This window comes from Erpetoichthys calabaricus, chromosome 10 (genome assembly GCF_900747795.2).
Source record: "Erpetoichthys calabaricus chromosome 10, fErpCal1.3, whole genome shotgun sequence".
Taxonomy (NCBI): Eukaryota; Metazoa; Chordata; class Cladistia; order Polypteriformes; family Polypteridae; genus Erpetoichthys; species Erpetoichthys calabaricus.
The window spans coordinates 11,384,993-11,397,102 of NC_041403.2; the positions used below are offsets into that span (position 1 = coordinate 11,384,993).

At 41.4% G+C, this 12,110-nt stretch overlaps 1 protein-coding gene across 1 annotated transcript in view; it reads right to left on the reverse strand.

Annotated features, from left to right (window-relative positions):
• Positions 1-1,474: 1,474 nt before the first annotated feature.
• fam78bb (family with sequence similarity 78 member Bb) overlaps positions 1,475-12,110 on the reverse strand; it is a 59,891-nt gene continuing 49,255 nt past the window's right edge. Inside the window, exon 2 of the mRNA XM_028810875.2 lies at positions 1,475-3,142. Within this exon, the coding sequence (XP_028666708.2) occupies positions 2,620-3,142 (523 nt within the window). The 3' untranslated portion in view covers positions 1,475-2,619. The remainder of the gene's footprint in view (positions 3,143-12,110) is intronic.

The window sequence follows — 12,110 nt, forward strand, 5'->3', positions numbered from 1 at the left end:
ATAGATAGATAGATAGATAGATAGATAGATAGATAGATAGATAGATAGATAGATAGATAGAAAAGGCACTATATAATAGATATAGAGATAGATAGATAGAGAGATAGATAGATAGATACGAAAGGCACTATATAATTAATAGATAGATAATTAACGAAAGGCGCTATATAATAGATAGATATGAAAGGCACTATATAATTAATAGATAGATAATTAACAAAAGGCACTATATGATAGATAGATAGATAGAAAAGGCACTATATGATAAATAGATAGATAGATAGATAGATAGATAGATAGATAGATAGATAGATACAAAAGGCACTATATAATTAATAGATAGATAATTAATGAAAGGCGCTATATAATAGATAGATATGAAAGGCACTATATGATAGATAGATAGATAGATAGATAGATAGATAGATAGATAGATAGATACAAAAGGCACTATATAATAGAGAGATAGATAGAAAGATACGAAAGGCACTATATAATTAATAGACAAATAGATAATTAACAAAAGGCCCTATATGATAGATAGATAGATAGATAGATAGATAGATAGATAGATAGATAGATAGATACTTTATTAATCCCAAGGGGAAATTCACAATTTGGGATGTAATTGTAGCACCTGGGGGGAAACCCTCCTGGATATGGGAAGAATGTGCAAACCCCATATAGGGAAGATCCAGGTTGTAAACCCCAGCCTATGTTGTGGGGAGACAGCAGCAATACAACTGTGCCTCACTGCCACCCTACATAATATATAATATTAAATTTACTATACTCTTAAAAATAAAGGTGCCAAAGTGGTTCTTCAGAGCGATGCCATGGATGAACTCATTGTTGGTTCCCAAAAGAAGCCCCCACATGAAAGTTCCAGAAAGAGCCTTTCTTTATTTAGATCAGTCACAGGTTCAACAATAGCCCTGAATAGATGATAACAGATTTGTGAAATCCCAGATGCATTCCTGATTTTGAAAAGATCCTCGCTGCATACAATAAATAACACAGGCTGAGTTTTTGCACTCTTGATCTTTAGTATTCTGCTAGACTTTACAGATTTCTGTTATGTCCACATTTTAGGAACCCTTTCAAAGCACAAAGAGCCCTTCCCAGAATGAAATGGTTCTTTGTCAAACAAAACCACACAACCCAGGTAGGCGCCATTAAAGAACTCCTATTTTTAAGTGTGTACATTATATGCACATAGTAGATTTGTATAGCTGCTTCTCTGTTTTGTATTTTTGATGCAGTTCTTGTTTTATATACTGTATCTTTAATATTTGTATAACCCAATGGGTTCATTAGTGCAAGTGTTCTTAATTTGAATGAATTACAAGAAATGCAGTGTGCGCTGAGCATTTCTATACAGCAATATATAAAAAACACACACAGAGAAAGGGGTGAAATTCAGTTCTTAATCCACTTTAAAAACATCCTGAATTACATGCAAAAACATTTTCCATTTTTGAGTTTTTCTTTTTAAATTGCTGCTTTGTCGACCGACGAGACGACTCGTAGAAAAAAAGGAAGGGCTGGCGGCGTGCGGTTAAGCGCAGCGCAGAAATGCCGGCGCTGCTTGGCTTTCAGCACCACGGACAGATCCAGTGAATGCGGCAATGGCAGAGCGCGCACAGTTGAATGGTACAGGATGGCGGCGATGCTGAAGGGCTCGGGGTGGGGTGGGGTGTCATGGGGGGTCTTTTGTGGATTCCCCAAAACCCCCCCGAGCACTCTGCTCTTTTCTTGCTGTAAACATATAATAACGACTCGAGGCGGGTTTTTGTTTTTTCCTTGCCTATAAAGTTTTCTGAAAGACTGCATAGTGTTTACGTGACCTTAGCCCACTTAAAAATACAGAGTTTTAGGTCTCCAAAAAATAAATACATGAATAAAAATTAAAAAATAAAGTCATGAGGGCTAGGAGCAGCTGGGCGTCCTTGTTAGTCCACTCATGTGGAAGCACTCTTTTTTTTTTTTTAAAGTAACAAATGGTGTCCTCTTTAAGCACATAATGAATGGGACCACTGAGCACAAATCCTTTGGCACTTGGACCAAACCGAAACAAAATTTAGAAAAGAAAAACAAACAAACAAACAAAGAAGAAAAGCGTAGGCGCTGAAAGAGTTAAAGCCTGAGTAGGGTCATATCCAGCGGCCCGCGTTGGCCATTGGCAAGCGAGCTGAACTCTTGGCTGGTGCATCTCCTAAAGCCGTTTCAGGCATCTGTCTCTGTGTCCTTCTTTTAAGTATTCCCACATAAGCGGTCATTGATCTCGGCTTACATTTCAAACTGGTTTGCGCCCCCCACCCCCCCATTTCACACCAGTCCCTTCCTTGCCCTTCCTTGTTGTGTGTTGCCCAGCAACATGAGTTTTCCATGCTTACTTCTCCTCCATCTGCTCGTTCCAGTCCAGTGCTGCTTATTTCAAGTCCACTGACTGACGTGAATCAACATCTAAACCCATCCACCTTGTCCTTGCTTGGCTAACCAAGATTTCTTGGACACCAACAGGAGGGAACAGCTAGGCAGGCACAGAGAGACAGCATCTTCCTGTGGTTCTTTGATATCCACCATACTTGAAAGTGAACATGTGGGACTGTGGCTCTGCTATTTGGCAGGGATGACCACGAGAGGGATGCCTCTTTTCGGCCTCCACATCAACACTTGTGCGTCATTGGCATTGGGCTTGACAAGGGCATTGGAAGGGATTGGCTCCATCCTGGTCAGGATCCGGGGTTGCTCTTGCTGTGCTCTACCAACTAGACGTGCTCTGTGCCCCAGAGGCTGTGAAGGGTCTACTTCAATGTCCACCCGCATCCTCCATTTGATGGTTTGAAGCACAATCTTTTCCTTGGTGGTGGCATTGAGTGCCACAAGCCAAGTAGTGAAACTCTGGTCCCTTTTGATACGTGTCAGCACTGGCACGTTGCTGTCGCTGACGGGCACTGCCCAGGTCACGCTGGGATAGAAGTTGTCATTCATGCTGACTGAAAAGCGAGAAATCTTGTTGGTGGGGCCCACCAGAGTCACCGTCTCGGTTGTGTTACCATACCAAGGATAGCTGACACCATCCGAGTCACTAATGGCTTTCACTCTGCCTTCCCGCAATTCTGGAAGCTCCCAGCTGGACCTGCAATGAGTAAGAAAAGCAAACAAAATAAATTATATCAGGGTGGGCTATAGGGGGCCATCTTTGTTTGATATAGCACATTTTCAAGAGAACATCATTACAAGGCATCCAACAATAATGGCAGAATTAAAGAGTGAAAATAAAGATTGCAGATGCTGAAGTGAGCCTGTAGGAATGCAGAAGGTGCTTTTGTGTTAATGATGTGGCAGACACAGAGGAGTGGACATGGTGTCTCAGGCTCCGCCCCTTGCCTCCTCATTGGCCTTTCATGTTTAAAAAGCTCTTTTCTTTCAATGAGTTACTTTTAAAAAGCAGTTGGCTTCAGGGGCGGGCACAAAGGAGTGGCTATGGTGGCTCAGTCTCCGCCCCTTGCCTCTTCATTGGCTGTTCACCTGCAAAAAATGTTTTTCTTTCAAAGAGTTACTCATAAAAAGTGGTCAGCTTCAGGGGCGGGCAGATAGGAGTAACTATGGTGGTTCAAACCCCGCCCCTTGTTCCTCATTGGCCTTTCGTCTTTAAAAAGTACTTTTCTTTCAATAAGTTACTTTTAAAAAGCAGTTGGCTTCAGGGACAGCAACAGAGGAGTGGCTACGTTGGCTGAAGCTCCACCCCTTGTCTCCTCATTGGTCTTTTTTCTTTCAATGAATTACATTAAAAAAGTGGTCAGCTTCGGAGGCGGGCACAAAGCCGTGACTACGGTGGTTCAAGCTCCGCCCCTTGTCACCTCATTGGCCTTTCACCTTTAAAAAGCTCTTTTTTTTCAATAAGTTACTTTTAAAAAGCAGTTGGCTTCAGGGACAGCAACAGAGGAGTGGCTACGTTGGCTGAAGTCCCACCCCTTATCTCCTCATTGGTCTTTCACCTTTAAAAAGCTCTTTTCTTTCAGTGAGTTACTTTTAAAAAGCAGTCGGCTTCAGGGGCGGGCACAGAGGAGTGGCTATGGTGGTTCAAGCCCCGCCCCTTGTCTCCTCATTGGTCATTCCCATGTTTCTCTTTTCTCCCTTTCTACTGTTAAAACCTAATTCACTGCTTACAAGCAGCAGCACGTGACTCTATTTCTTTGTAAGAAATGTAGAAAAAGAGATAAGAAGTGTCCCTTTATTTATTGTCATGTGTACGCAGTACAATAAAATTATTATCTGCATATTTCCTGATAATAGCTGACAATAAATAAATTTAATACATAGCATGCAATATTATATATACAGTATATACATAATATATATATATATATATATAGCACCTATAGAAAGTATTCACTCCCCTTGCAGGTTTTCACTTTATATTACTATACAACATCAAATCTCAATGGATTTACTTTGGCTTTAATGACACCGATCAACAGAAAAAGACCCTTTTATGCCAAAGTGAAAACAGGGGCCATATTTATCAAGCATCTCAGAGTAGGAAACCAGTCCTAAATGGCTCAGTGACTCACATTTGGTCCCACCCATAGCAGTAGGAGTAAAAGCATTTTAGCAATTTTCCTAATTTAAGTAACGACTGCCGACTTCGATAGGCTTTTGCAGAAAGCATGAACTGCCCTAACCTGCTTGGAGCTGCTAGAAGATGGTGGCATCTCAAGTTTGGGGGGCTTCCAGGACTTTAGCCCCTGATCTCTGGATTGTAACCCCTGATCTTTGAGAAACTATTGTTCCATACACCCCGACTTCCTAAGAAATGCAGTACAGAAAAAAAATCTAACAATGCCAGGCTACAAAAATGAGGTGTTGGGCGGCACGGTGGCACAGTGGTAGCACTGCTGCCTCACAGTAAGGAGACCTGGGTTTGCTTCCCGCATCCTCCCTGTCTCGAGTTTGCATGTTCTCCCCGTGTCTGCGTGGGTTTCCTCCCTCAGTCCAAAGACATGCAGGTTAGGTTCATTGGCGATCCTAAATTGTGGTTGGTGTGTGAGTGTGGCGCCCTGCCCAGGGTTTGTTTCCTGTGTTGCTCCCTGTGTTGGCTGGGATTGGCTCCAGTAGACCCCCATGACCCTGTGTTAGGATATAGCAGGTTGGAAAATGACTGACTGACAAACGAGGTGTTGGACACGAATCGAGCGCCTTCCTCGAACTAACAGAAAGCTATGTACAGCAGCTGCCATTGATACTTCACATGAAGCCGTGTGATTTGTAATTCAAACTGTGAAAAGAAAGTTACTATAAAATGCATGAAGAGCATTGCCTGTGGTGTGTGATTGTGAGACACTGGCAGGGCTGGATTAACCATTAAGTAAAATAAGTACGTGCTTAGGGCATCAAGGGTGGTGGGTGGACACCACAGAAATGTTCCATTGTCAGATTTACCATTGAGCAAATAGTGCAAAACTGAAAATGGTGCAGCTCTACCAGGTTCCACCAAAAGTGACTCCCACATTAAATTTAAAAACTGGCATACATATTGTGACCAAGATCTGACACAACAGACATGGGCACAAGTCCAGCACACACAAGGCTTTGATTTTTAGTGCATAGTCCAAAGCAGAATAAACACAAGTAATGCACCAAGCACCATGACTTCTATCTTTTCTTCCTCTGTCTACCCTTCCGCCTCCACTCCTCCTCTGGCAAGCTTTATCCTCCTCCTCCTCCTCCTGACTTTGTCTCCTGAGGCGGCTCCTTTTATAGAGCACCTGGAAGTGCTCCAGGTGTCCCGTGATCTCCTTCCGGAAGCACTTCCAGGTGTGAGCTTCCAAGCTCCAAATCTATGGCACTGTCCTAAGTTAGGGGGACTGCCCTCTGCCATTCTGGGGCGGTGGGGGTAATGCCCCATGAAAGCTTTCTCCCCCATCCGTGCTTTATGCAGGCATCCCAGCCATTCTAATATACAGTATATATATATATATATATATATATATATATATATATATATATATATATATATGGGGCGGCACGGTGGTGCAGTGGGTAGCGCTGCTGCCTCGCAGTTGGGAGACCTGGGGACCTGGGTTCGATTCCCGGGTCCTCCCTGCGTGGAGTTTGCATGTTCTCCCCGTGTCTGCGTGGGTTTCCTCCGGGCGCTCCGGTTTCCTCCCACAGTCCAAAGACATGCAGGTTAGGTGGATTGGTGATTCTAAATTGACCCTAATGTGTGCTTGGTGTGTGGGTGTGTTTGTGTGTGTCCTGCGGTGGGTTGGCACCCTGCCCAGGATTGTTTCCTGCCTTGTGCCCTGTGTTGGTTGGGATTGGCTCCAGCAGACCCCCGTGGCCCTGTGTTCGGATTCAGCGGGTTGGACAATGGATGGATGGATATATATATATATATATATATATACATATATATATATATATATATATATATATATATATATATATATATATATATATATATATATATATATATATATATATATATATACAGTGGAACCTCGGGTCACAACCGTAATTCATTCCAAAACTCTGGTCGCAACCCGATTTGATCGTGACCCGAAGTAATTTCCCCCATAGGATTGTATGTAAATACAATTAATCTGTTCCGGACAGTACGAGCTGTATGTAAATATATTTTTTTTTAAAGATTTTTAAGCACAAAAATAGTTAATTATATCATAGAATGCACAGTATAATAGTAAACTAAATGTTTACTTACTTCTTCTGTAATGTTTACTTCTTCTGCTTGGGCTCTCTCGCTCACTCTCTCTCTCCCTCGCTCGCTCACTCACTCGCACTCTCTCTCTCTCTCTCTCTCTCTCTCACTCGCTCGCTGCACAGGGAGAGACTGAAGACGTGCGGAAATCATCGGCGTGTACGAACCAGAAGAGAAACTGGCTTGTTCGTCACCCGAGTGTGTGGTTGTGAACAGATACAAAAGTTTGGCGAATGTTTTGGTTGTAACCCGATTTGTACGTGGTCCAAGATGTTCGTGACCCAAAGTTCCACTGTATGTATATATATATATATATATATATATATATATATATATATATATATATATATATATATATATATATATATATATATATATATATATATATTTGTAGCTGGAGATCCACAAAGAGAGAAAAATGAATCACGTATCATAAAGTAGTTTTTATTCCTGAGCTTTAAAATAAAACTTTATGACTAATACCCCTCCCAACCCCACCTCATTACCTGCCCCCCCACCTTATTTTGCTGTATATTGCCTTTGATTCTTGTATGTCTAATCATTATCCACTGATGACGGCTCCTGGCAGGAGCTGAAAGCTCAGGAATAAAAACTACTTGATGATACGTGATTTATTTTTCTCCCTTTGTGGATCTCCAGCTACAAATATGCAAACCATACCACAGACCACAGACCTATAGTCATTGCATTCATAGTCTGAGTCCCAACCTGAATTGTGTGGGTGGTTACCTACCAGGTAATGCTTGTGGTTGGTCTGCCATTCGGCAGACATCCGCCACAGTGTCCTCTTTCAGTTGCGAGAAGCAAATCATGGAATGTTGTATAGTTTACTGTCAAATAATGCAAAGAGTACGCGACATGTATTTCACCCTTATTTGGGCTCATCAGGCAAACACACTCACACACTCCTCGGACGTCAGCGTCACAGACAAGTCCCTTCATGCTGCGCCACGGCATGTAGTGCAGGTGGATGTCACCAATCAAGCACCTGGAGCACTTCCGGGTACCCAATAAAAGGGAGCCAGCGACCACCACTCAGCGGACAGAGTCAGATGGAGGCAGACAAAGCTTGCTAAGGAGGAGTGGTGGTGGAAGAGAGCAGAAAAAGAGTGCTTGGTGTACTGTACTGTGTTGGGGACTGTGTTCTGGCTGGAGGGATTACGGGAAAGACATGCCCTCCAGCTGAAGAAAAATAAATTGCTTTATTTTACCCGTGCCTCTGAGTCAATCTGTGTCGGGTCAGACGTTATATAGTGTCTTCTTACTATATATATATACTGTGGTGGGCTGGCTCTTTGCCCAGGGTTTGTTTCCTGCCTTGCACCCTGTGTTGGCTGGGATTGGCTCCAGCAGATCCCTGTGACCCTGTAGTTAGGATATAGCAGGTTGGATAATGGATGGATATTTGTATATATATATATACATATATATATATATTATATATATATATATATATATATATATATATATATATATATATATATATATATATATATATATATATATATATATATACATATACTAGGGGGCTCTGCCCCTGCTCACTTCACTCACCCAACCCCGGGTTTGGTTTAAAGGATACACAATTTGAAGAGATGGTTATTTTCATGGGAATTAGCACATACTGTATGCATTATTTTTACTTTTACTTTAAAACTTCAGTTAAAACAATATTTGGAATTAACTTTTCGTCAAAATTGCATTGAATTTTGATTCCGTGTTTGGTCTTACATTGTGACAACTCAACATGAGTGAACGTGAGTGAATCTTGTTTCTTTCTCTCTAATAAATAAATCAACTTTTTTGAATGTTTGTCCCTGTGATTTGTGAATTGTCATAGCAAAAGCTATTCTAACAGGAAACTGTAAACGTTTTTATACGAATGGCTTATCAAGATCTCCTTTTGAATCGTGCTGTGCTTTTGTATAAACACGAATATCAACTCTGTCTTTGATAACTCCATCTTTCAAAACTATTATCGCTGACAATTTCTCACATGTTGGTTTATTATAAATGCGACCGTGATCTTTCGGATTCATATAGAAATCCAAGAATATTTCTTTGTCTGTGTTTTGCCGATAAATTTAGTGTAAAGTGTGATACTTTTGGACGTATGGAGATTTGTTTCCATTATTGGCTGTAGAATTTCTGATACGTCCAATCGTTTAACTCTTTCGATTACATTACAGATTTCTGTTTGGTCCACATATTAGGAACCATTACAAAGTCCAAAGAGCCAAATTCATATCGAAAGAAGCCTTCACAGAACGAAAATTTGTCAAGTGATCGCTCCACGAGAAATGACACAACCCCGTCAGGTGCCATATTAGAGTTGTGCTTCTGAAGAGGGTGCCGGACCTTTCCTCCTCCTCCTCCTCCTTCTCTTCGTCACCTACCAGCAGCAAATCTTTCCTTTGGACACTTTAGTTGCCAATTTAGCCCGTGAATCTTGCAGGAGAGAGGCTGACACATTTTTTTTTCCCCCTGATTGTGTGGATTTCTACCTTGGATAAACTTTTGCGTCTCTTAACGATCATCTCTGAGCAATAATGGAAACCTCAAAATCAGACATTTAGAACTGGACCTCTGGGGTATCTCGGGTCAAGAATACACACAATCTGGCTGCACTCACAGGGTCTCGGAGGGCCAGGCCTAGTAGCTTCTTTTAGTTTGGGTTTTTCAGCTTTTTTCTTCTATTTTTTTTTCCCTCAACATCATTTCCTTGTTGTATTTTAACTGATGGCTGCTTAAATTAAGCTGATAAATGTTTTGTACATCTTTATTTGTAGAATTATTGCTTTACTTGTAATTATGTTTAAAGAGCAAGGAGAATGGACAAAGCAGTTTTTCTTTTCTACCCCCAAAGCTCTAAGAATGCTGGCTCTTCTGACTGAAGTGCTGGCCGCCTGTGCCAGAGAGGGTGAGTTTTATTGCTTAACCGCCATTTTTTTGCTTGAAAAATTACATATATATTAAATCTTATCTTACTATTGTAAAACGTACAAAACACTAAATGTACAAAGTTAGAAGTATAGGAAGTATAACGATATAAATGACAATAATAACAAATATTAATAATAGTAAAAATAGTGCTAATACCATATATACTGTTACAATGTGTCGTTTGTGTGGTGTACCTTGAAGCTCGGTGAACCACACAATCCAACGTCAGCGTCGTGACAACTGCCTCAGCTATTCAATTGGTGGATGGTCCAGGAAATTGTGTGTTTGTCAGGGACAATAAAGAGAGAGGCTTGCAAAGGCCCATTCTCTGCCACGAGGCATCCTGACAAAACCAGACCAGATGATGACCTGAAGAAATCTGGCTGCCTCGGCCTGTGTGGAGGATAAGCTGACCAGGAAGAATCGACTGTAACTATGAGATTACACATCTAGCATTATCAGGCTTTATGGTCCTGCTCTACAAAGCTACATCTATTTGCTTGTATGACACTAATTCTAATCAAATATACTCCCTATTATACATAGTTTCAAGTGGAGCTCTTTCACCTGCCTGTTCCTTCACTCTGTCTAAATGCCTGAGGTTGCAGGAGTAAAGAAGAAAAGAGAGGAGAGGAAGTGCTGAACTGAAGTAGTGGATCTGACCACAGAATGGTAAACGTTTGGGATTGACATAAAAAATAACAAAATGGTTTCAGGTGTAATTGGGGGGTGTTGGAACGCTGCCTCAGCTATTCCATTGGTGAATGGCCCAGGAAACTGTGTGTTTGTCATAGAGGCTTGCAAAGGCCCATTCTCTCTCTCCCATGTGGCATCCTGACAAAAGCAGACCAGATGATGACCTGAAGAAAGCTGGCTGTCTGGGCCTGTGCAGAGGATTAGCTGACCAGGAAGAATCAAATGCAACGATAAGTTATTGCACCACCTGAAATTACATAAACTTTATAAATAAAAATACATTTATATAAAAATAAAATATAAAAAAAAAATATATTTAAGAATAAAACGTATCACCTGTAATAATACATAGTTACAAGTGTCGCTCCTTCTCCTGCCTGTTCTTTCACTGTCTCTAATTGCATGAGGTTATAGGAGTAAAGATGGAAAGTGGGGAGAGGAAGTGCTGAACTCACAATGGGTGTATCTGACCACCCAGTAGGAGATTTGAGGCATTTTGGTTAAGTCTGCAGAAGAAAGAGTATAGAAAGTGAAATGAGGGTCACCATAGGACCCCACAAGACAAAACACTGAGGACACCAAATCAATACTGGGGACCACAGCTGATCGACATCTCTTAGGCCTAATACTTTCTTCTTAATGCTCTGAAATCGCTTCAGTTTTTAAAAATGTCTGGTGCCTCCTGACTCACCAGTACAAGAAAACCCCCCACATATGATGTCTAGATAAAAAAATGATGTTGAACTTTTTGGGGCTACTCCATACTTTTGGCCCCCAAGACCCAAAAAACCCCCGAAAAAACTAATTTGTAAGACATTTTTTGGACCAGTGTAGGAAATTACATCTTTATGATCAAAAGTAAACCAATAGGTGTCTTCACCAAAAAATGATCAGATCAACCAACCCCAGGGGTTCACCTTCTAATGGAACATGTGAGGTCAAAGGTCACAGTTGTATCTCCACACAAGTCTTTGAATAAAGGAGGGTCTGTAATTTAAGCTTGTGTATTTTTATGCTATTTTGAGATTACTGATCATAAATGTGATCATATTTTTCACATTTGGTTTGATATCAGTGGTCCTACACCTCTAAGGGTCATTTCCAGAAGGTTCAAAATGACAAATGTCAAACATAAGCATGTGGGGTATCGTTTTAGACTATTTCAAGGTCAGTGATTATGAAAATGATGTTATTTTTTGATTGCTGACCATTTACTAGGAAGATAGGCCTCTGTAGATCTCTGGCAGAGGGTGTATGTAACCGATAATATTTAGACATTATATAAGTGAAATTAAAGCACACATTTTAACATTTCAAATATTTGACACAGCTGTTCTTATTTGTTATGTACTTCTACCTCATGAAGCATTTCACTTCGTATTTATTTATGGTTTGTGAAGGACAGCCGGTGTCCTTACCTAGCCGGGATGCCCTCAAGATGTAAGGACAGGGGGAGACAGCATGCAAAGGACATTGTCTCCCTGGAATATTAGGTGCATCAGTGCCACGGATTCCCAAAGGGCATCATGGGACTTGGAGTTTGTCAACTCGGCCCTGTTGGGTTCTGTGGGTGCTGCCAGGAGGTGCTGCAGGGACTGGGGAGCCCTACTTCTTGGGGTATCTGCCTCACCCGGAAGTGCTTTCAGGCTGCGTGTATGGAACACCGGAACCACTTTGGGATGGTAGATAAAAGGTGCTGCCTGCCTCAGTTATGGGAGGAATT